General features: G+C 37.3%; 1 protein-coding gene across 1 annotated transcript in view; it reads right to left on the minus strand.

Moving 5' to 3' along the window:
* Window positions 1–256: 256 nt before the first annotated feature.
* RNF217 (ring finger protein 217) overlaps window positions 257–26640 on the minus strand; it is a 116330-nt gene continuing 89946 nt past the window's right edge. Inside the window, exons 3-6 of the mRNA XM_058678865.1 lie at window positions 25564–25728; window positions 6995–7196; window positions 3158–3229; window positions 257–2271 (exon numbers count right to left, since the gene is read on the minus strand). Coding sequence (XP_058534848.1) covers window positions 2198–2271; window positions 3158–3229; window positions 6995–7196; window positions 25564–25728 — 513 coding nt within the window. The 3' untranslated portion in view covers window positions 257–2197. The remainder of the gene's footprint in view (window positions 2272–3157; window positions 3230–6994; window positions 7197–25563; window positions 25729–26640) is intronic.

Genomic DNA, 26640 nt, shown 5'->3' on the forward strand with positions numbered 1-26640 from the left:
AATCCCTGAGTAAGCCAGACAACAGATATAAAAATCCAAGAGAACAGATGACTTAAGACCAGATAACATCTAACTTTGTCAGCTGATGTATATGCATATGGCAAATGTACTTGTACGGATGAGACATAGGTGGAGATTTGTGTCATTCATGCAGGTATGTTAGATCTAGAAGTTAGTCATACATTGCCGAACTAATGCTTAAGTCTAGGATTGATGAATTTGCAAAAATGAAGCATTTTTTTTTTATGGTAGCTAGAAATCCCCATTGTTTAGATTTTAATACTGAAGTCCCTAAAACAGGCACTCAGGAATGCATGGACGAGTAAATGAAAGATGGAGTTGTGAAACTAGAGTTTTTCTCGTGTCATGTTATGCTTTCTGCTATTCCAGGAACAGGGATGCCAAACCTTTCCTAGCTTGAAACAGACAACCAGTGCAGAAGCTGTAGAAGAGCTACTTTGTTATTAACTCAGGTGAATACATCATGGTTTCACAAAACTGTATCATACACTCTTTAGGTCAAACAAAAAATGATAAAACATGACATAATCTATTCCAACTCAAGTCAGACAAGGATGCTGGTAAAGAAATGCTTTGTCTATGGCATGCAGCTAAATTTTGAAGAATTTGAAGAAAACTGCAAATTTAGCCTTCTTAGGGGCCTTTTCCTCCTTTGTGCTCGTGACATTTCTGATGAACACCAAAGAATCACAGTTCAACAATTATGTGTCCTTTCTTAGTTGAAAGCAATTCGCAGGTTAGAAAAAATTCCGGAGACATTTTCTGCACTGTGTGTGTTTTCTCCTCCAAAAGCAGTTTATATTGTAGATAAACCTATGGACAAGGAAGTTTTATTTATTTCCAATTACCCCTCCGTAGGAAGATAGGATTTATGTGTTTGAAAAGTAAGCCTAAGACAAATCCTTAAAAATTAGTAATTGCTTTTCTGAAAAGCTTTGGGACAAATCAAAGGAAAAAAGAGGGAGAAAAGATGTCATATTAAATGACATAAAAACCTTCACTTATAGCAGAATTCTCTGTAATTACAAGTTGGTTAACACATTGGCAGAATAGGTTTTTTTTTTTAAAGGCTTGAGTAGTTCCCTTTACAGCAAACTTGTTCTTTGTTTTAAATGATCCCTTGTGAAGAACTTATCCATAAAGTGAATCACACCCAACAAGCACAGAGTCAGCTTTTGGGTCCGGAGAATTTCACAAAAGCAGGCTTTGTCAATTTACAAAGCTTCATATCCCTCGGGGGACGGGGCAAAGGGAGACTGCACAAGTTTCTCTCTCGTGTATGTGTGTGTGTGGGGGGGGTGTGACAAAAAAAGACAACAAGAAATTGCGTGTGGCGTGTGTGACAATAAGACACAGCAAGAAATAGAAATGGTCGACAAACATCATGATAGCCTGTTGTCTACATTGACTTTTAATTCAGTACATTCCCAAAGTATGCCCACAAAGGAACCATCATCTTTAAATAGGTCTATGAAAATGTGGAAAAATAGTGTAGAGGCAAGGAAGTAGATAAATACAGGGTTACTGGGTCTACTTTTAATATATATTAATATACACACATATTCACACCCCTACACATATACACTTTAGTAACTCATGATTCTTCTCATTAATTTAGTTTCATTAGTTCCCTTTTGGGCATTGAGATTTTTTTTCTAGCAATGATGGCATCTGAAGTATAAAAGAATTATACTGCTTGGGCCACAGGTGAATACAGCTGCATTAGGTGAGCTTTTATCTTCTCCAAGTGGCCGAATGCTTCCCGGTACAGGTAGGGCTCGAGCTGTTCACACCAAGTCTCCCAGGATGTCCTGGAGGCGGGGGCAGGGGTCAGAGCCCACCCATGCAATGCTCTGCAGAAGTCTGCTCAGAAAAATTCTGTGCATAACTGGTTCGGCAATGAAAATGTTTTCTTCCAAGAACTATGAAAATCCAAGTTATGACATAGATGTTTGTAGTTTACGAAAGTGACCATTTTTTAAAAGCAGCAATTTGTTTAGGAAAGAACAGGATACCAGGCAGGGAGCGCACCATAGCTAGAGGCATTGTGGCTTGCAGGGAACCACAGGAGATGGCAGAGGGCTGCTCTAGTGTTTTCCAGCGGTGACGCGCAGGTGGCTGTACCATTCTGTAGTGCTCTTCCCCGGCCCGACGCAGCTGAGGGAAGCTTTGCGCTTCACCAGTGCATACCTGTCCGTGACCGCTTTCTCTGTTTTTTACAAAGGCAATAGATAGGAAATACAAATAGACCTAGGGATGAAAAGCGAAAAAGGTAAAGTGAATTAGCAGGATAGGCATTTCACTTTGTATTTTCACAATTTTTCATTTTGACTGAATTGCAAACTGCATCGTTCAGTGATACATAAACATGGAAGGAGGAAAGATAAATATGTTATGAGATATATTAAGTTGGTAGAAAATGCCCGCTGTGAAAGAAAGCATTCATGGCTTTCAATTTTTTGTGTGTATCAAAATACACACTCATAATTCATTCTCCACAAACTTTTTGAGGTTCTCTCACACAAATTCATCACTCTGCCCCCACAGTGAATTATAACCTAGAGTAGGGAACAACAATCCACATTTTAACCAGCTCTGTAGGATATTCTATAACATGAATCTAAGAACTATCATAAATCATATATGTCAGTACAGTTATATGAATAAAAGTATTCAAATAGGTTTTCCACTTGCCGGTGCTCAAGTCCAAGTTGACTGGATGTTCCTATTCATATTGACATCATTTTCTTTTTAATCATCAGTGTACTAGAATCCGTTTTTTGTTGTTGCTTAAACTTGAATCCAGAACTGAAAACTTTGAACATGGTAAATTTGAACCTCGTTCCTTTCTTTCACTAGGATACTAGTTTTGTCATGTCAGTATTAAAAGCAAGTAATATTGCTTCATCAGACATGAACCAAAGTGGGCACAGACTGAAAAACCGTCATGCAAATATATCCTGAAGGAAAAAACGCTCTTTTGAACTTGTGAGTCACACATTAATTAGTTATGCAGAGCATGCAAGGAGCACAAATCACAACCACTTATAATCAGCTCACATTATTACATTTACAGTCCTGTTGTCTCCATGGCCCTCAGTGAAGGGGAATCTCAATTACAGGGAATGTTTCTTACCGATTACAACTGCTATGGCCCCTAGTGCTAATCCCAACACCAGGATTAGAGGTGCAATGAATAATTTTCCAGCTGGAAAACAAAGGTAAAAATATTTAGAAAGGTCTCAAAATGAATTTGTTAAGCAATTACTAAAATGCTTTCAAAATACCCTGGCATATGCTTTAAATTTTTTTCCAAGTCTGATTATAAGTAAGGCAATATTTCTCTAAGAGATCTATCAGGTACAGAATAGACAGCTGGAGGTTCAGTAACTTGAATGAAGCCATAGGGACATGCTTCTGACATCTTACAGATCATCTGTACGTCATAACCAGACAAACCAGAGAGGAATGGGCTCATTGTATCCTTTTAGAAACAATGGTCCTTTTGCTTTTATTTGGGTAGCTTCCACTTTCAGCTTTAAAGATACTAAGATATTAAAAAAAAAAAAAGGAGCGATACGCTCTGAGTTTGTAGGAGAAAAATCAAGTTAACTCACAAAATGGAGATCGGTAGGATTCCTACAGAGGCTTCTGCCTAAGTTCATATCTAAATAAGCAGTTTATTTATTTCTTGGGTTGAAAGAAAACTAATGAACACCTAGTAAACAGTATGCACCAAAATAGGATCTTTTAAGACTACAGTTAAAGAAAAGCAAACAAAAAATACACAAAATGTTGAAGGTCAGTCAACTGAGTCATTTTAACAAATGTATTTCAGATTTGTATTTAGAAGGCAGAGAGGCACTGAGGGATAGAGACAGAGCTCTTCCATCAGCTGGTTTACTCTCCAAACAGAGCAGCCAGGGGCTCATTCAGACATGCACCAGGACCTAGGAACCACCAGGTTTGCATGTGGGTAGCAGGAAACCAAGTACTTGATCCATTACCTGCTACTTCTCAGGGTGCACATTAGTAGGCAGAAGGATTGGAAACGGAGCGAGGACCTGGGCCCAGACACCCTGGCAGCATACTTTGCAAGCAGCATTCTAACCTCTATGCCAGAAACACATCCCTCTCTGAACAAATTTTAAAAATCAAATATTTATTACATTTATTTGTTATTTATTACAATTATTTATTTTTAGCTTTCTTAAGGCTAAATGGTGGTAAGCCTGCCAAAGGCATTAGCCAACATTCTGCTTTCCAAATAAATGACTGAGCAGTGATATTTATAAACCACATGTAAACAAAGCACAGGTCCCAGTTAACAAATGCTTTAGTAAAGTCTTAGAAAAAAAAAAGGTGTGAATCTTCCAGACAATGTTTCATTTTCATCAGTTTAGAAGGCACAGTGACAGAGACAGAAAGGAAAAAGACTGATTTTCCATCTGCTAGTTGTTCACTCCCCAGATATTTACAATTACAAGGGTCAGACCAGGAGACAGGAGCTTGGAACTCCATCAGGGTCTCCTGTCTGAATGCTGGGTGTCCAAGCACCTGAGCTGTTATCCACGGCCTCCTAGGATGCTTCAACAGGGAGCTGGATCAGAAGATTAGCTGGGACTTCCATAAGCATTCCAATATGGGATTTGGGAGCTCCAAGCTCCAAGCAGGAACTTAACCCACTGCACCACAATGCCTGCCCTTAAGTATACTCTTAACTCTATGTTTAAAAGTTGAAAATAAAGAGGCTTACATATATTTCTCAACCATGCACATGGGTCAATTTTTCCCATGCATGTTTCTTTTTTAAACAGTGATTATCACATTTTTATTATGGTAATGAAACATGTTTGTAAAGTGACAATGCTGAGATTTTCTCTCCCTCAAACGTCACAGAACTGAAGAATTTACATAGAGGGACATTTCAGTTTGTAGAAAATGGTAATAAAAGATAAATTTATATTGGTGCAAAAAACCTTTAATTTCATTCATGGATTTTTATAATGTGCATTTTCCATGAACTTTTGAAGTACCCTACTAAGATCTTCTACTCCATTAGGAAGCTACACACACACAGGAGGCAGAGCCTTAATCCTGTATGAGTGCCAATTTGGGTCCACAACCCATCAGCTCCCTGCTGGTGGCTGGGAAGGCAGTGGAGGATGGCCAAGTGCTTGGATCCCTGTACCTATGTGGGAGACCCAGGGAAAGACTGTCTCCTGGCACCAGACCGGCAAGTTCTGGCTGCTGCAGAAATTCTGGGGAGTGAATGAGCAGAAGGAAGATCTCTCTAATATGTGTGTCTCTTCTCTCTTTCTCTGTTGTAATGTTTCCTAGTATAAATAATTCTTTTAAAAAATATTTTTAAAAGAGAGGGTCTGGTGCAATAGTCTAGTGGCTGAGGTCTTCGCCTTGCATGCACTGGGATCCCTTGTGGCCACCAGTTCGTGCCCCAGCTACTCCAATTCCCATCCAGTCTCCTGCTTGCAGCTTGGGAAAGCAGTAGAGGATGGCCCAAAGCCTTGGTACCCTGCACCCACATGGGAGATGTGAAGGAGGCTCCTTTCTACTGGCTTTGGATTGGCTCAGCTCTGGCGCTTGCGGCTGCTTGGGGAGTGAACCAGCAGACTGAGGATCTTTCTTCCTGTTTCTCCTTTCCCCTGTAGATTTGACTTTCCAATGAAAATAAATAAATTCTTTCTAAAGAAGAGAATTTCATGCAAAAGTAGGTCAGGGGATGATGAAGACATTAAAAACTATCATACACACATGAGAAATACTACTTGAGAAAGAAATACTGGAGTTCTGGACCAGTGCTGTGGTGCATAGGCTAACCTTCTGCCTACGGTACCAGCATCCCATACATGTGCCAGTTAAGAGTCTTGGCTGTTCCACCCAGGATTCAGCTGCCTGCTTATAGCCTGGGGAAGTAGCAGAGGATGGCTCAAGTCCTTGCACTCATGTCAAAGACCAGGAAGAAGATGCTGGATTCAGATCTGCTCAGCTCAGGAGTGAACCAGTGGACGGAAGATCTCCGTATGTCTTTCTCTTTGTGTCTGACTCTTATTCTTTCTGTAATTCTGTCTTCCAAATAAAAATAAAATAAATCATTCTTTAAAAAAGAAACATTGGAATTCTGCATGGCATAAAAGAAAGGAAGAAATCTCATAGTGGAGTCGGGAGCTATTAGATTAAGAAGTATGAGGTGCCAAGAATATTCTCACCCAGAGGCAGTGGTACTGGGCTAGGGTAATTTGATTAGGAGCAGATATCTGTGTGTATGGCTGAATATTTGTGTGTGTGTGCTTGGAGAGGGAAGGCTTGCGTTTGAAGCTGTTTGTTATTCACGAAGATAGGAACAAAGAGTCACTCCATGAAAATATTTATATTCAGGTAATTAAACTTGGTTTCTTATGTAATGATAACATTTAATACTTGTTCCACCAACAATTAGTCATTGATTCTTAAGATAATAGAAAAAATATTTATACCATGACATCAATTATACAGATAACACAGAACCCCACCAAAGGGCTCTGAAATAAGCACCTATGTCCTTTTTTCCCCTCTCTTTTTAGATCATGTTCCCCACATTATGGTACGGTTACCTTCTATAAATGAAGGACATGTACAAGACAGGCAGGTGGATATTGTTTGAAAATAAATGTGACATTGAATGTCAAGAACCTTTCCTAGGGCTTCAGAATTTTAAAGAAGCTAATGACTTCAGATTTGTTCAACATAATTAATAATTTGCTTTTCAAATACCTGTATCAGCAGTGTCCCATTAAAAAGGTAAGTTTTCAATTTTAATTTCAAAGCGAGAGATAATATTCTCCTGCCTGGAGTTGGAGTCTCCACTATAATACCTGGCACGTAACAGGCAATTTTCCCAGCTGCTATAATTCTAAGTTGTATTGTCAGTATTCAATTCCCAGGGAAGATTCCTGAAGACATGGCAAATACTCACCACAGACTGACCCTCTCACTAATCTCCTTAAATGAGGTCTTTCTGGGAGGTAGCGGTATTTGCATCCAAATATACTGAGGTTTGATGTGTGGTCTCCAAAGAAACGGAGCTGGCGGTATCTTTCACCACATCGATAACAAAAATTAGTGTTACACTGTGAACAGGTCATGTGGTCACATCCTTCAGTTCTCTGGATGTGGATCTGCATCAGCAACAGAGAGAAAGAGAAGAAAGGGTCACTTACATTTTTAAAAAGTAAAATCTGTCAAATTTTATGGAACAACACATATATGTTTCACTAAAAAAAATACAGAGCATAAATACAGAGCATTCCCAAAGATGTCAATTTGCTCGCAATTACGCCCTCCAGGATTTGATTTTTCCCAAATATTTTACTGTGGGCAAAGCTTAACAACATTTCAGGTACTCAAGCTGTTGATTTATTTTGACCAACAAATGAACAGACACAGTCCAGCACATGTAACTCACTAGCTATGAGATAATGTAGAATGCTTTGAAATTCTATTTTATGTATGCAATTAGTAGCAAGAGCAAGGAGACCCGAGGGAATAATGAGAAATGAAGAGGGTAAGTGAATATGGCTCAAGGAACAGAAAATCTTTCATGGCTGAAGGAAATGACAACAGATTTGTGTATCTGTATATCATTCTTATTTCCAACTCTAATATCATTTGTAAATATACTGGTTATAGGACTGTTTGTACAACATTATGTGTGCCTTTCTATGTTGTTGAGGTTATATGTAAATACAGCTTCATCTGTAATACAGCAAGGTTTTCATTCCTGGGCAGTGTACCAGACACCCAATTACTAACTGCCACTGCATGAGGCCCTGGTACACTCAAGCTGTTACTCTTTGGCCTGTAACTGGAGGCTTGACTCAGCATGCCAGCAGACACGGTATAAACTGAGGCTGTTTTTCACGTATGCCTTTTGTTTGATAGGTGGACAATCACGGAAGAGAACTTAAGCTGACTGGATTTAACATTATTTCATAGAAAGAAAAATAGTTTGCTTATACAGTGCAGCTCTTAGATGACTGAAAACAGGATCATTTTAAAAAAGTTTTCCTATTTCAGAACAGTAAACTTCCTTCAGGACTAGGGAGAGGAGCTTTCTCTGGTCCTTGTCTGCTTCCAATTTTGGGTCCCCACGTCCTCTCGCAATAACCATCAGGAGCGCTCCAGAAACCCCTCAAAACAAACAAACAAACAAAACTAGAATAGATAGAGAACAACAAGGAAAGCTTAGAAACAGACAGGAAACAGTCAGTGGGGATACACTTATAACTCAATGGGTGGGACACAAAGATTAGTTACTCCTCACTGGGGTATGGAAGATTTCTTTGCACATCCCTCCTAAACATGCTCACCTAAACTGTTCACATATGTCCTGTTAGAATTATAGAGTTAGACCACCTGAAAAACAGCCAGGTTCAGCGAAAACGTGCTTCAATGCTATAAACTGCTAAATACTAAAATTAAAACAGGCATGAGACAGCTGAATAGCAATCTAAGCCATTTTAAGGTGGTATAGAACACAGCTGCATATAAACCAAAATTGAAATGTCTATGAAGAAGTCACAGGTTGTGGTTGAGAACCTGCATTTTCCTATTAACATATTGGTTAATTAATACCATGTCAATTAATGCCACAATGTTGTAAATGGTTGGAAATATTATGTTGGGGCTTTTAATTGATTGGTCTCACCAAGAAACCATTGAACTTACCAGGACAATAAGATGCTGGACTTTATGCTTGGGAAATACCTCCAATGGAAGAATGTCAACTGAATTTGAACTATGGAAAGGCAACAAGGTGGAGCAATCCGCCGTGGGGGGAGGGTGTGGAGAGGGGCGGGGGGAATCCCAGTGCATAAAAAATGTATCACATAATGCAATGTAATTAATTTAAAAAAATGAAATGCAATAAAAATATGTTTTAAAAAAAAGTTCCCCTATTTCATTACAGGTGGTTCAGTACTGCTGAACCACAATTTCATTCATTCAAATACTAAACATTTGTGAGTTTTCTAATTTGAATTTTTATTCGAAGTGTTTCTAATATCACTTTGCTTACTGCAAGGTTCTATCAGTGACATTTCTTTGGGATGACAGTCAATGAATGTTGTAATGCAAATGGAAACCTGAGAATGAACTTGTGACTCAAATCCTTCTGGAAGGTTTGAAACTTCTCAGTTAAGTCATGGCCACAGTTCACTTTACTTATTTCATCTGAGATGGTGCTCTCCTTCACCTAACAGGCAGCATAGTTCTCTGAAGTTTGGAAGTGGTGTAATTCAGTTACAAATGCATTTTTAAAAGCTGTCAATGATGCGGAAATGGAACAAATTTACCCAGGAGAAAGGGAAGAACCCTGCAAAAACAGAGATGAAAACAAAAATTTCAGTTGATAATCTAACTTTATTTTGTTGATTTTGAGAATAGAATTATTTGAAGTTGCTGGCTCAAAATCATGTGTAGTATTACAGTTTTAGTGATTTGATTAAAAAATCTTAAACTGTGATTTAAAGGCCCAATATGAATTGTTACATGACTTATAAACAAAGTTGCTTGTAAAATAATAATAGATATTAATTCAGGTATATGTCAATCAACCAATCAAATTACTTTCCAACCTACCTATTTATCTATCAGTCATTTAGAATCTATCTGCCTTTCAAGAGGGAGGAATAATTAAGTAGAGAGTGGCAAATTAGAGGCAAGTGTTTAGCGCATAGATAAATGAATCAACTAAGAAAGAAAAGTTGTTAACTGACAGATAGAATATTAGCTACTCAAAATCGCTGAGCTGTAGGTTAAATATCCATTCCTTCCAAATGGCTGAATGATGACTGGCAGATAAACCGCAGCCCCATCAGGAGGTTGAAAGGACAAGGATGTCTATTTAGTATGCTCTTAATTCTAGCTCTACCAGCTATTTAAAATTTTTTTTAAAAGATTTATTTATTTTTACTGGAAAGGCAGATCTGATTTACAGAGAGAAGGACAGACACATCTTCCAGCAGCAGGTTCACTCTCCAAGTGGCTGCCAACAGCTGGAGCTGAGCCCAGTCTGAATCCAGGAGCCAGGAGCTTCTTCCAGCTTGGGACATAGGTGTAGGGTTCCAAAGCTTTGGGCCGTTCTCTACTGCTCTCCCAGGCCACAAGCAGGGAACTGGATGTAAAGTGGAACAGCCAGCACAGGAATGGATACCCACATGGGAACCTGGCATTTGCAATGTAATAGTTTAGCATCGTACTGGGCCATCTACTGGCTATTTAAAAGTTACTTCCCCCTTTCCCATGTCTCAACCTAGAAGATGCTCACTATAATATTGAGTAAAATGTTACAATGCATGTGCATTGCTAAAGTTCAGACAATTAAAATATTGGTAGTCAAATAATTTCTGCAATGGAAATAATAAAATTATTTTGATGATGCTCCATACTAAATTCATCCATTGAATGGAAAATCAAGTCACAATTTATTTATTGTCAAGTATACTGTGCTTGACTCCATGAATTCTAATCATTGACAAAAAGAGAAATCTGAGCCAGGATTACTTCTCAAAGTTCCTAAGCAAGTTGTGACTCGGAAGTCTTAACACCCAGAGGATATTGTTTCATGTTACATGACTGGATCTATCCTTAAAGTGATATTTGCACAATGCATTCTTTGCTCTTTTTTAAAACATAATTGAGGCTGGCGTTATGTCACAGCAAGCTGAGTCATCACCTGCAATGCCAAGCATCCCACATCAAAGCACTGATGCAAATTCCAACTACTTTGCACTTTGGCCCCCCGTTAACGCAACTGGGAAAGCAGTGGAAGATGGCACACATGTGTGGGCCTCTGCCACTCAAGTGGAAGACCAGGCTGGAGTTCCTGCCTTCTAGCTCAGCCTTGCCCAGTCCCATGCATGTGACCATCTGAGGATGAAATCTTTGGATGGATGTCTCCTTCTCTCACTTTCTCAAAATTCTCATGATGTAGCTGAAAACTAGGGAGAGAAATTTAGCCTTTTAGTTTCATGCATGCTCCACTTAAATGTAAGGAAGGATAACACTAATTGCTAAAATACTGAACTCATTTTTCAGTTTTACCTGTGCATATCTACTACAAATTCAAGATAACTTGAGAAACTTCATGGGAAATGGAATTGAAAAGTAAGTTTAACCTGGTGAAAAAATTTGAAAGCCATGCTTCATATGATACAATTTCCATTTACTTTCAAATGTGCATGGGTCTCAACTTTTTGTACCAACATAAACTTATTTCGAACTATCACTTTTCACACCACTCCCTATGGCTGCAATGGCCAGGAGAAGCCAGGAGTCAGAAGTTTCATCTGTTTCTCCCACCTTGGTTCAGGAGCCAAGCACATGGGCCATCTTCCGCTGCTCTCTCAGGTGCAGTAGCAGGAAGCTGTATTGCAAGTGGAACAATGGGAGTCACACAGGTACCTATGTGTGACGCCAACCTTCTTGTGGAGACTTAACCCATTACGCCACAATGTCAGTCCCAACTGATATGAATATTGTCAGATATTTTTACTGTATTTTATAATAGAGTAACTAATTTATATATGATTAACTAGCTAACTTATTTCTTTCCATGACTTTTGATATCTGGAAGAATTAATTAGAAGCAATCATTCTGCAGAAAGATTAAAAACAAAATCCAACAACCAATGCAGAATTCCCTGAGTTCACTGAACTGAGACTCCCAACCACACAGGAGTTTTTAAAAAGCAAATCCATAGAATTATTTCAAAGATCTGGCAAAAAATATTGTGAACCCAGAATTCTGTCCAACTATGAAACAACTAACAGGTAAAGGCAAAAATACATCACTTTGCAGAAAAGCTAAAACTCCTCTGTACATTTTCTGAAACTACAGGGTAAAGGACAACACTTTTTTTTAAAATGAAAATCAAAATAGGACAGTGTTGATACATGTAGAATACAGTGCAAGAAATCCAGAAGAAAAATCGAAACACAACCAGGCCACTTTAGAAAAGCAGGTCAGCTGGTCTCAGGAACATTTTCAAAATATAACAATGGTGGGTGCACCAACTAATAACATTCCTGAGGAGTTAGTTGTTAAATAACATGATGAAATGGTATTTCTTCTTTCAGTAAGACTAAAATGAAAAACAATAAGAACTTTCACAGAAAACAAAATAAATGGCACCCAGGTCACAAATATGAGCCAAAACAAAATACAAATATAAAATTAATGTTGAGCAAGGACACAGGAACACTTTTCCTAGAATATGCATTCTTCAGAAAAATAAATATAATCTTAGTCAAATAAGAATATATTCTTGATCATGTAAACATTCAATGAGTTTTCAATTTTACAACCATCTATTAGAAAAAACCAACAGTCTTAAAATTAGAATAGAATGTGAATGTTATTAAATATGACAATATAAAAATAAAATTGCAACTTACAGAAAATGGCAGTGAGGACAAAGTGGAAGGAATTCAAGATGCTAACATCCTCATACAGTGTCTAAAATGATTAGACCATAGAACAAAGAGAACTGAGGGGTTGTTTAAAAAGTTAATGTGCTATGTATGTTATGAAAAAAGTATCTATGAATTTAAAAATCTTTTACACTGAAATAAACCTAAATGTATTTCAGCTTAAAAACATACATTTGAGAGAGGGAAAGTGAGTGAAAGAAGAGCTCTCCCATCTGCTGGCTCACTGCCTAAATTCCCACAGTGGCTGCCGCTGGGTTGGCTGCCAAGAATGCAATCCAGATCTCCCACATGGATATCAAGGATTCAAGCCACTTGAACTGTCACTGCTGCCTACTGCAGGAGCGAGAGAAGAGTAAGTAATCCTAGTATACTCATTTGGGATGTGAGTAGCTTAAACTGTGGGCCAATTGCATGTTCCAAGGTAAACCCCCGTTTTAAAAAAAGATTTATTTTTATTGCCAAGTTAGATTTAGAAAGAGAAGGAGAGATAGAGAGAAAGCTCTACCATTTGTTGGTTCACTCCCCAAGTGGCCACAATTGCCAAAGCTGAGGCCAATCTGAAGCCAGGAGCCAGGAGCTTCGTCTAGGTCTCCCATGCGGGTGCCGGGTCCCAAGGCTTTAGGCCATTCTTAACCGCTTCCCCAGCCCACAAGCATGGAGTTGGAAGGGAAGTGGAGCAGCTGGGACATGAACAGGTGCCTATATGGGATCCCGGTGCATGCAAAGCAAGAACTTTAAACCACTAGACTACTGTGCCAGGCCCAGCAAACTTTTTAAATTGTATTTTCCCATATACTTTTTGAAAGTGCCCTTGTATTTATTCAACGAATACTTAATAACACTTGATTAAAGAACTTAATCAGAACTATAAAAAACTATAGAAATGAAGTGAATTAATAAGTGAAATGAGTCTTAATTTGCCAGGTGGTAGTGTTCATAGACAATGTGCAGGGTGGTATTTACAGGTTATTATTTACAGGCAATTATCGTAAGTGCAATCCAAATGACTTAAAATAGTTGCATTTTTTCAGTTTTTATTATTAATATCATTTTATAATACAGCTCGTTAGGTCCTGGGATTTCCTCTACTCCCACCCCAAATCTCCCCAAACATGCACTGAGTTCCTCCATATCATTACAGCAGTGTATCTCCTCATACACAGTTGTAAGTCCATCATCGCAGGCGTGGACAACGGCAGAGTCCAGCATCCCATTGTTAAGTAGTTGCCATGATTTCTATTACAAAATCACTTCCAAAGCAAAGTTAGAGAAGGAGAGATGGAGAGATCTTCCATCTGCTGGCTCACTCCTCAAATGACTGCATTGGCCAGAGCTGGACTGATCTGAAGCTAGGAGATTGTTCCAGGTCTCCCACCTGGGTTCAGGGGCTCAAAGTCTAGGGCTATGCATTTTTTGCTGTTTTCCCAGGGTATAAGCAGGGAGCTGGATCATAAGTGGAGTAGCCAGGACCTGAACCAGTGCCAATATGGGATGACAGTGCCACAGGTGGAGGCTTAGCTTACTTAGCCATGGTACCAATCCCTATTCATTTAGGAATGACAGCCATTGTAACTAGGATGAGGTGAAACATTATTGCAGTTTTTATTTCTTCGACTGCTACTGATCCTGAGTATTTGTCAGCCACTGTATTTCACTGTTTGAAAACTGTTCATATCTTTAGCTAATTTCTTAACTGGATTGTTTGCTTTATTGTTGAGTTTCTTCAGCTTGACCGTCCACTGAATTTTAGGGTCATCTTTTCTAAACTTGAGAAGATGGTTTGGCACTTTGATCAAGTTCTCATTATCTTTACATTGGTTTGCATAATATGGATTTTTGATGACATTATTTTTTCTAGTTCATGACTATGGAAGATTTTTTTTCCTTTTATTGGGTCTTCTATTTCCTTAATGCTTTCTAATTTTCATTGTAGGGATCTTTCACATCCTTGGGTAGATTTATCCCAAGGTATTTAGATGCATCCTATTAGTTTTTGTATACTGAACCATCCCAAGAATAAATCCTACTAGTCCAATATTGGTAAAATAAACATGCATGGGCTTCGATATTTTTTTGCACCAAGATAACCTAATTTCACTTTCACATGAACTTTTTGAAGAACCCTGGCATAGTGGGTTTGTTGTTATTGACTTACAATGGATTTCTGCCTCATAATTAGTCTACGGTGACAGAAATTCCTTGAAGTACAGTGTACAGTACTGCCTGTTTGTTACATTCTTGGGTGGATGTTCATTAGGAATTAGTCCTGTTTCTCTTCTTTATCATAGTGCCTTAATGCTATGCCCCCTTGTCTCAGAAATCTTCAGATGCACGTGTTCTCCTCCCTCCCAGCCCTTCCTGTGTGACTGCAGCACACTGCAGCTTGACACACCCTCCCTTTACTTTCACAAGACCCTCCAGCCAATGGTAATCCTCATCCTTGCATTTTAAACAAACCTTTAAAAAGAACACTCAATATTCTTATATTTAATCCACTTCAGTTGGCTGTGACCCCACAGTCTTGAAACATCTAGCTGTTCTTACATCATTCATTCGGTCAACACATAATTCCTGGTTCAGTGACAAAAACTGACATGGTTCCTGCCTTTAAAGAGTTTACAGTTGAAAGTACAGACATTAAATACTCATACAAATAAACTATAGCCAAAAGCCATGCCAAATGCCATGAAGGCAAAGTGGAAGGCAAATAGAGAAGCTCAATGTGCCATCATGGTTAGAGGAAGTTTCTGTAAGGGAATTAATTACACTTGGAATGGGAAAGGAAAGACAATCAGTAATTCCCCAGGCAAGGATAATGATGATTGTACAAAGGCCTCCAAACACAGTGTATTTACGGCACTCTGAAGATGCTCATTAAAAGAACTAATGCGTATAATTCATGACTCTTTGTCAAATAACAGAACACACTTTTTCAGACCACTTCAGCCCCGAGATATTTGCCTCATTCTCTTCTGCCTTCAGAGAACTAGGGTTACTTACATGCTCATCGTTTCCTTCTGGGTGTCTACCACTACTTCCATAAAGTCAACAACAACCACCCAAAAATGTTCATCTGCTACCACTGCACTCCCGCTTACAACTGCTCAATGACCCCACAACCTGGATGATAAAGTCCAAGTTTCTGAATGTTGCATATGAACTCCATGCTCTTGTTTGCATGGTTTTCATACACAATGAATATTTTAGCTAGTTTGTAAAAGTTGAAAAAGACAGGTTGTATTTAGAATCAAGCTCTATTTTATCTATATACCCAAAATTTGTTTCCATGGCTTCAAAATATATTTAAATTTTCTAGTACTATAACAACACAACACATCTTTCTGTATACATATATGATAGATACACATACATACAAATATTTGTATACATACACAGATATGCATACATGACTATATACACTTTTCCCCTCATTCTAAAGTACCAAATATAAATAGGTGTTACTAATATTCAAACTTTAAGGTTTCTATACTATAAATCATGCACAAATCTAACTGTTTTTCCTTTCAATGTCATGATTACCTGAGTATTTACATGTCAAAATGTATGTTGTCTTACCATATTTTCATTCACTTATATTTTATAACTACGATAAATTTATAAATTGTCACATTATATATTAAATATCAAGACAGCAGACAAGCATTAAAAATGTCTTCAAAAGGGACATTTCGTAGCTGCTTTTGTAGCTGGTTAAGTTACTACATGTGAAGCTGACAACCTTATGGATGCCAATTCAAGTCTCAGCTGTTCCATTTCCAAGCCAGCTCCTGGCTTGGAAAGCAGGGGAAGATGGTCCAAATGCTTGGGCCCCTGTACTCCCGTGGGAGACCTGGAAGAAGCTCCTGGTTCCTGCTTCAGCCAGGTCCTTCCCTGGCTGGTATGACTATCTGGGGAGTCAAATAGTATCTGAGATGGAAGCCTCTTCTCTTTCTTTTTCTTTCTGCAACTGCTTTAAATAAATAAATAAATAAATAAATAAATAAATAAATAAATGTTAGAAAAAGATAAAATTGCAATGAATAGGGTATTGGATGCTACAAAGCTTATAGCCTAGAAAATATCAATCTGTCCCAACTCAATCAGATTCTAATGACTAAGCTCTGGATTTGGCCTGCAAAAGAAACAGTTGTGTGATACCCATGTCTCCACAGTTAAGGATTTCATGCAAACTGGAAAGTTGAAAATAATGTGCCAGTGGTCGAGGGGGAGGTATTTTTACTTGGATGGGTGCTATCTGGAAGCAGCAATTAGCCTCAGTGTGCTTGTTGTAACAGGAAATGGAGTACTGTGGAGTTGCAGGTGTAAGACCTAACATGAGTACTCCCAGTTATTTGTCCAGAAACTACCAGCTACCCACAACTCAAGAACAACAGGTTACAGACGTGGCTTTTGTGTTAATCTTATGTGAACAAGGGGAAATTAATCATTTCCTCTGAATCAATGCATTCTTCCTCAAAGCTGCCTATTAGGGGATTTAAGAGAATAAAATATCTGAAAGGAAATATAATGACAGGTAAGTTCCTTTAATTCTACATTCACAAAGAAATGATTGATGAACATAATTCATTTTCTTATGTCTGTTTTCTGGTTATGCCTTAAAACTCTTCCACTCTCTGAAACCAACTCTCCCTCAGGAAATGGTGGTAATTAACTCTTCCTTTTTACTTTCTTTGGAAAATTAAATGAGACATTAAATGTGGCTTACATACCATGAAGCCAGTCATCGTCTTGTGAACGTGTAACACCTTACCATTCTATCGAAAGATACTCCCTAACAAAGACCTAAATGGCACCCTTGTCATCACCATCTTAGTGTCACACTTAAGGATATGATGAGACAATACATGTATAATAACTACAGTGGAGATTGACACATAGTCAATGCCAGCTTATGCTGGACAGCATTAGTTAGGATTACTGCGCTAACACCCCTCAAAACAGCACTGGACAAAAGCACCCTTCATGTTTACATTAATAAGATATCAAGGACATCAAAATTTAACATGTCTACTTCTTTTAAAAATAGAAAAATAAACATCCAGTTCCATAGAAACAAGGGATGTGTTGATTCTAGAAAAACAAATGTATTTACATCATAACTTGCATATTACACCAAGAAAATGTGTAATTTTCTTTTCTCTATTTAGTGTTAAATAAAATCAAGATGCGAGAATATTTATTTTTAAAAACAAGGAGGTAGGCTGAAGGTAATCTAGTGTTATAGTACTTCTATCATGATTTTACATATATGCTTATACAAATATTTCTTTCATCTGAAACTAAGTTGAAGGACAAATGTTTTCAGAATTCCCCTCTAACGTCTCAGTTTTTTAAGCAATGGGCTAACCATTTTGAGAAATATTAACCCCAACATGGTTTCAGAAAGCAAGTACTCAGAGCAACATTTAACCTTTACCCACAAAGAAAAAAATGTTAACAGCCAAATCCCCAAAGGCTGAATAGACAAATACAGCTGGTTTTCTGTGGACTAATCTGTTCTAGAAAGCTGTGATATTACCTCTCTCCTGTTTTTTTTTTGTTAGAATGTAATTATTTTTAAACATGAAATATTCCAAACATACTTAAAAATAAATAATGTAATGACTCTATATGCAGTCTCCAATTACATCTAATAATAGTATTATTTTTCAATACTTACTTCAGAAATATTGAGGCAGTAACACATCCTTTATACAATGCTTTTGCTATATATTAATGTTTTTTTACTTGAACTTCTTTGAGTGCTTACACTTGCTTGCTTCAAAATGTTAGATACAAGAGCCTGAAATATGTCTAGCAGGTTTTCTAAAGAATATGGGTTCAAAGTAGGTACTCAGAGGTTCTTTGCAAAATGGAATTTATTCATCCTGAGCTCCAGGAAAGAAAAACACGATAAGGATAAAAGTCAAAACCTGGTTATTTCTCAAATGAGTAACACTAATTGGGCAATATTAGATCTTCTGAGGAAGACTGCTTGACTCACAATCTTGCAACATTCTCGCCCACATGTTTGAGACTTTAAAACTGCTTTTAGCTTTTTCATGATGTTTTATATAATGTTAGATAGTACTGCTAGCACTTCTAATTTTTAAAAAATTATTTAATTCCTTAGAAACATTAAAAAAATGCTCATCTGGGTTTTTTTGCCACCCCTGAATCATGTATTAATAAATTAAAATACACATTTATGCAAAATTTTTGTTTAAAAAGTATATGTTGACCAATAAAATTATATGTGACTGCTACATTTTGAAAAAAAAAATTTTCTCCTTGCCTTTAATTTAGTGATACATTATTTTACTATTTACAAAACTTTAATAGAGTTTATGGGTTTGTCTTTAAGCTCCCACATGAAAACAAATTTTATTCAACTATCTTCTGCATTTAAAATCATAAGGGATGGTGAGTTTTATTATGTTCTCACCATGACTTTTAAAAAAATATTTCTTCTTTTTTTTTATTGGAAAGTCAGATATACAGAGAGCAGGAGAGACAGAGAAGAAGATCTTCCGTCCGATGGTTCACTCCCCAAGTGGCTGCAATGGCTGGAACTTAGCTGATGCACAGTTAGGAGCCAGAAGCCTCTTCCGGGTCTCCCATACAGGTGCAGGGTCCCAAGGCCTTGGGCTGTCCTTGACTACTTTCCCAGGCCACAAGCAGGGAGCTGGATGGGAAGTGGAGCTGCCAGGATTAGAACCGGCGCCCATATGGCATCCCGATGTGTTCAAGGGGAGGACTTTAGCTGCTAGGCCACGCCGCCAGGCCCCTCACCATGATTTTTTTAAAAAGCACTATTTAATTTCCAACATTAAAACACAAAACAACTTCACATGCAATTAAAGTCTGGAGTATATGAACATGTGAAGCCACTTATAATTGTGCTTACTTGTTTATCTTACATTGAATCATATACTGATTTTTCATATTCTTTGACTTCAGTAATTTTACATTGATTTAGTGTTACAAAACATGATTTCAAAATGAAATTCCATATGAAGCTAAACAGATATTTTAATGTTTCTTCTTATTTTTAAGATAAAAAAATCATGTCTCACAAGTGACTAAAGAATGCTCTTGCATTAATACCCAGTTTCAAATAAAAATGGACAAGCTATCCTAGCTCAAGAGTATTAAATTTTAATAAAAATGTTCTAAAAATAACTTTCAGAAATCATACATCTTTATCCTAGTAATAAAAAATTAAATATTTTAATCATAAATCAGAAGAAAGAGCCTCTTTTATCCTTGCTACCTGCCACTAGTGAATTATGAGTAATAATTTGTATGCCTTAGCACAATATAAAACATGATACCATGTATTTAATTGATCTTTCTACTTGAGAAAAAAGCAAAAATTAGTTAAGGGAGAAGTTAACATTTATAGATAAATGAGATACAAGGTTACTTCATTTACAATGTTAATCAGAAATAATGCATGAATAGATGACAGAATCTTGTTTGGACTGGCAATTTTAAAAAGGAATAACCACTTACTCAACACTACAAATATGAATTTTCATGCAGAATTAGCAGGAAGATGAACGAGGTTGGCAAAGAGACTACTATGCATAACAATTTAACAGAAATTTAGAAAACACTTAAAAATCAACTGATAGAAGAGAATCATTTAATAAATGTAGTTGAGTTGCTACCTGCAATGCTGGCATACAATGTGGAATGCATCTGAGAAAGCAGAGGAAGACAGGCCAAGTCCTTGGCCCCATGTCACCTATTTGGGAGATCCTGATGGAGTTTAAATTTCCTGGCTTTGGTCTGGCTGAGCTCTTGCAGTTGAGGCCATTTGAAGAATGAACCAACAGATGCAAGATATCTCTTCCTCTCTCTCTCTCTCCCCCTATCTCCTCCTTGTAACTCTGCCTTTTAAATAAATAAATGTTTCAAAAGATGGGAACACTATAGCTAGATTAAAGACTTAAACCATTTTGAAACTAAATAGTTAAAAGACAAGAATACAGCAGAACTTCTAATCAAAGTTGGATGATGAATGACTTGTTAAGCAATAAAAATGCAAAATATTTACCCAAAACATATAAAAGAATATGTATAAGTATGCATGTATGACGTTTGGGTGTGCTTGGGCAAGTGTACACAAATTAAGAGATTATATATTTGATCAAACAAAACCCCAAAACCAAAATATACAGAAGCAAATCAATTAAGAAAAAAAAAAACACCTCCTCAATTCAGATAAAATAAAAAATTAGAACATAGGGAAAGTGGGAAGGAAAAATACACAGAAGAAGTTAATATTTTCAAATAAAAATGTCAGAAATTTCCTAATGAAAAATATGCCCTAACCTAACCCACAAAAATGAACAAAAGATATGCAAAAAGAAACTTAAAAAGTGGGTTTTGGGGTGAGCATTTTACACAGTACTTAACATACCACTTGTAACATCCACACAAGAATGCCTGCGTTCAAGTCTCATTTCTGCTCCCAAGTCTAGCTTCCTGCCAATACGCACTCTGGAGGGAACAGGTGATGGCTCAAGCAGGTGTTAGGTCCTGCTCCTACCACCTCCACAAGACAAAGTGAGCTCATTACTCCTGCCTTTGGCTTTGTCCATCCCTGGCTGCTGAGACATCTGGGGACTGAATCAACAGATGGGTCATTTTTCTAAGCATCAAATACATGAGTATTTTTGTAAGATGAGCATTTCTAAATCCCAAGATGTGTCAATACATTTTTAGTCTTCAAGCAAGGAAATGTGGATTCTGACAATTAAATATTTTTAAATCATTAGATAAGTATTTAAAAAGGTTAAAATGTCAAAAAACGGATTCTCAGATTTTTTATAATGTACTTATAAGTTGGTTTCGATTGTTTCTTTTTATAAATTCTAAAAGTATTGATATCTTTTAACCTACTTTATCTTTAGAAAATATATGCTTTTGTGAGTTCAAAATATTGAAAAAATATATATTCAACATAAACATCATCAAAATTATTTATAAGATATAGACAGCTAAAAATCTTTTCAGTGTTTATTTAAAAAGCAGAGAGAAGAAGGAGAGCAAGAGAGGAAGAGAAAGAACGAGAACAACAGAATCTCCTGTGCAGCGGTTCATTCCCCAAATGCCTGCTAAGAGTTGGAGCTGAGCCAGGCCGAAGCCAAGAGCCGAGAACCCAATCTAGGTCTCCCACAAGGAAGGCAAGGATCTGACCACTTGAGCATCCACATGCTGCCTCCAGGGATATGCATCAGTAGGAAGCTGGAACTGGTAGTGGAGCCAGGGCTCCAATATGGGTGTCCCAGGCAGAGTGTTAACCTTGGCTCAAATTGGTACCACCATAGATTTAAAAATTCATCATCACCATCATCATCATCATCATCATCACCATCATCTCAAAAACAGTTCATGCTATCCTTGGAATCCAGTGCCAAAGAAAGCAAGGAAGGAAGGAAGGACAGATGGACGGACAAATCAGGGATCTGAGAGTTTGTTTTTTGTTTGTCCTTTGCAAAGAGTTCACATTTTGAAGGCTTATTGAGCTAGATTCTCTCCAGGCCCAAGTTACCCAGCAGGAGCCTTTTCATAGTCTGCTTATTGCAATGTATACACAAATAACTGCTTTATGTCGCAGATCAGCTTCTGCAGAATTAAGGTAAACTGAACATTATATGCTCCAAAAGAGGCTCATGCATCATGGTTTAAGAAAAACAATTACCTATTAAAATAAAAATAAAGGATTTTTAAGCAATTAGTTGAAAACCAATCAGTAACATCAGAAATGTTTGTGATGTTAAATGGAAAAACTAATGATATCAAATTATCCTGCCATACAAATGGAGGAATGACTCAGGAAACAGAGAATTATGGTAGTAATGAGAATACTGGAGTACCAGGATTCTAAATAGTTGCCTTCTCTTTTCCAAATCTCTATCATTTTTCATAAAAATTTTATAATCAGAAATTTATTTTTTAATACTTTAAAAAATTATTTTTATTGGAAAGGCAGATTTACAGAAGAGAGACAGAGAGAAATATCTTCCATCTTCTGGTTCACGCCCCAACTGATCATGTGGTCGGAGTTGAGCCAATCTGAAGCCAGGAGCTATTTTCAGGTCTCCCACTGGGGTGCACTGTTCCAAGGCTTTGGGCCATTCTCTATTGCTTTCCCAGGTCACAGAAGCAGGGAGTTGGATAGGAAGTGGAACAGCTGGGACACGAACCAGTGTCCAAAGGGGATCCTGGTGCTTGGAAGGCAAGGATTTAGCCACTGAATCATCACAACAGGCCCGAAAATGATCATTTAAAATTCAAAATAGTTATTAAAAGTTTTAATCTAAAGCATTCAATATATACTGTGGTATACAACACATTTATAAACACACTTAATTATTATATTATTATTGAAATCATTTATATATATGGTCTTTGTTTGCCTGGAGACACGTATGACTTTTGCTTTTTTCAAGGACTCCTACCCTTGTTCCTTTTCATATTTATGAATTTTAAAAGATGTTTTTAAGAAAGGAAAGCCTTTAATATGACAAATATAAAATCATTGAATAATATAGCCTCAAGGAATTCTATTATAAAAATAGAATGTTTCATGGATCAAAATATAAATTTTAAGGCTCAACCAAAAGGATTATAATTAAGAAAATAAAAAGCTTAAAAGTCAATTTGCCAGTAAAAGCAAAAGAAACCATTTGTACAACTAGTATGAATTAAGCCAGTAAATTGTATGGAACCTGAATCACGTCACAAAGTAGTTTCTCTGGTACAACTTACTGATGTAAAATCATCCCATGACCCTTTTCCTTTCAGCTATTAAAATATAATTCCTGCTAAAGCCCTGGTTGTTTAGTTACTATTTCAAAAGTGAACCAGCATGTATGCTTTCTCTTAACTGTTAGAATTGAGGGAAGCTGGTAGTGTGTTCAGCTAATTCCTTACACTGAGCTGCTTTTCTTTGCTCCATATCAGAAGGCATTTAATGCTAGGTGAAGTGATCATAGCAACAAGAGTATGTTTTTTAGGGTATTCTTTCAGTTGTTTCAGATTTTCCTCAGTGTATAATCCCACACCATTGCTCATTCAGAGGACAATTTGAATGGCTAACTGTCTTTATACCTTCGCAGATAAACTTCAAATGTACTTATGAAGTGTTAAGTGGAGCAACTTAGTAGCACTTCTAATTCCTACTGGTCTTCATTTGGTTTGGACCTGAGCAATAGCTTTCAATAAACTGAAAGTCAAGTGAAAAGGGGAAAGCTCTCCCTTGCTAATGGTTCATCAATGGAATAAAAAGTAAAAGTACACTAAGCAACTGGCACAGTCCTGAAATAGCTCTCAACTAAGAAGGGTAGCTCAGTGGATGAATTTGCCTTCCACAGGGAAAATAAAGAAAGTACCAGCTCCAACATCCTTAACACATCACTTTAAAGAGAGCTGGGTCACCTAAACTTACTCGAAATTATCAACTGTTAAGACTGCAGTAAGTTGTATCATTTAGTACAATGACTCTATTATTATGATGATTAACGGCCTTGTGCAATATACTCATATCAGGGTTGGGACTGTGGCAGAATAGATTAAACTACTGCCTGCAAGGCCAGCATCTCATTTCAAACTCCTGGCTGCTTCACTTCCAATCTAGCTTTCTGCTAATGTCCCTGAGAAAGAAGCAGAAGATGGCAAAAGTGATTGGGCCACTCCACGCACATGGGAGACCTGAATAGATTCCCAAATTAGGCTCCAATTGGACTTGATTTCCAAAAGAAAATTTGGCAAAAGGTAAAAACCACACATACTAGAGTGCATACACACACACACACACACACACACACACACACACTTACATGCCAAAAAGTTTGGGGGGTATAGAATTAAAAGACCAGTATATTCACTCCAAAAACATGTGAAATTCTGTGATTTTTTTCATAATATACTTTCCCCTAATTGTTTTTTTAAATGATACAAGCTCCCACATGGTTTTCTAAAGTAAGTTTAAAAACACTGCAAGCTTTAAGGGATGTTACAAGCATCACCTCAACAGATTTACAAAGAAACCGAAAATTATCAATTTAGTGTATTTCTAGAGTGATGAGCAATAATAGGAGGACAAGTAAAACAAACGAGTGCTAGGTTCTGGGTTCTGCTGTTTGAGAAGTGCTTATTGTATATATGGCATATCAGAAAGACTTTCATCTCATTTTAACACTAATTTTCCTCTGTACACACAGCTTCAAATGAAAAGTAAGGATTTGGGCCCGGCGGCGTGGCCTGGCGGCTAAAGTCCTCACCTTGAACGCCATGGGATCCCATGTGGGCGCCAGTTCTAATCCCGGCAGCTCCACCTCCCATCCAGCTCCCTGCTTGTGGCTTACGAAAGCAGTCGAGGACGGCCCAAAGCCTTGGGACCCTGCACCCGCGTGGGAGACCTGGAGGAAGAGGTTCCAAGTTCTTGGCTTCGGATCGGCACTGAAACGGCCATTGCACTTGGGGAGTGAATCATCGGGTGGAAGATCTTCCTCTCTGTCTCTCCTCTTCTCTGTATATCTGACTTTGTAATAAAAATAAATCTTTAAAATTAAAAAAAAGGAAAAGTAAGGATTTTGATGTCTCAATGACATTTATATATGACCTTCTTATCAAAATTTAAGAATATGTGTCATTTTATGTATTATTTTTATTTTATCTGTGTAACATAATTATTACTCCAAAATAACAAGCAAATGTTCTTTTTGTTTATACCTGAATTAAGACAGTTATAAACATCTAATAACTTCGAAATCTTCATGAAAACAAAATTAAAAAGTAAGATTATTTTGCTGGATAAAGTTTAAAAATCCATGCGTATCAGGAATTTTCAAAAAGATCACAGCTGCATGTTGTGAAAAATTGCTCATGTTTCCAAATCATTTTGTTATATGAAAATTTATTTTTATTTGCATTTGTCCACATATATTTTTAAGCGCCCTCATGTGATTCACTTCAATGTTGTAAATGTTGTTTGATTATATGAGATATACTTTGTTTTCCTCTTACAGTTTATCTCACCTTGCACTTTGGACACTTCTGGGCATTTCTCTGTCCATGCTCAATTTCACTGGCCCAGTGACGCAGCAATTTGTCTCCTTTTTTGTACTCCTTGCAGTTAACACCTTCATGCCAAGGAGCATGGCACTTAAAACACCAGACAAATTGGCAAGTGGGGCACTGGATCTGTGTGAGGAAACAACACTATTAAGAACTGGGAGATACTCTGTAAAACGTCTCAGAGGATTAGAATGGTAATGGTAGCGCAAATTGATGAGAACTTACCCTTTAAAACACCTCCCCTTGTGCAAGAATAAAACTGTGATAAGGTATGAACATTGTTATTAAAGAACAGGAGAATTATTTGACAAAGCCAATCTGGTTATTTGCAGATACTGGAGTTAAATGATTGGGACATTCTGGAAATCAGAATCTAGGCCACAGTACAGAATAAAACCTGAGCGGCCTCAAAGCTCCAAATTCATGCCCTCTAACTTTCCTTTAACCAGCCTTCCTGCTATACCAACATTTTCCATGAAGCACTATCTAAAATAATGGAACCTCCTGGTTTTCTAACAATTTCAGAGCAGCTGGTTACAACAATAATGCAAAGGATCCCATTATTAGAAATTTATGTCTTTTCTTTTTTTTAAGTGGACAAGCTTCACACAACAAAAACATTAAGATGTTTATTGCCCTGTGACATTGAACATTGGAGAAGAGATTTAAATATCTTGTGGGGCTTCCCTTTTGAATAACACTAAAGCGGGAAGAAGTTAGAAGGATGCTGTTTTTTCCTCATATACCTGCTATTCAGAGGACCTGAATATATCGTTCAGATCTATAGACATTATTCATAGTCCTAAATTAGTAGACTCTAGCATTGTTGAATAAACATTAAAAAGACCTCTTTTGTTTTTTAATCCTTCTTAAATTACATATTATCTTTAGAGATTGTTTATTTTTATTGAAAAGGCAGAAGTACAGAGAGAAGAAGAGATGGAAAGATCTTCAATCTGCTGGTTTAATCCGCAATGGTCTGAGTTGAGCCGTTCTGAAGCCAGGAGCTTCTTCTGGGTCCCCCAAGCGGGTGCAGGG

This window comes from Ochotona princeps, chromosome 1 (assembly GCF_030435755.1).
Source record: "Ochotona princeps isolate mOchPri1 chromosome 1, mOchPri1.hap1, whole genome shotgun sequence".
Lineage (NCBI taxonomy): Eukaryota > Metazoa > Chordata > Mammalia > Lagomorpha > Ochotonidae > Ochotona > Ochotona princeps.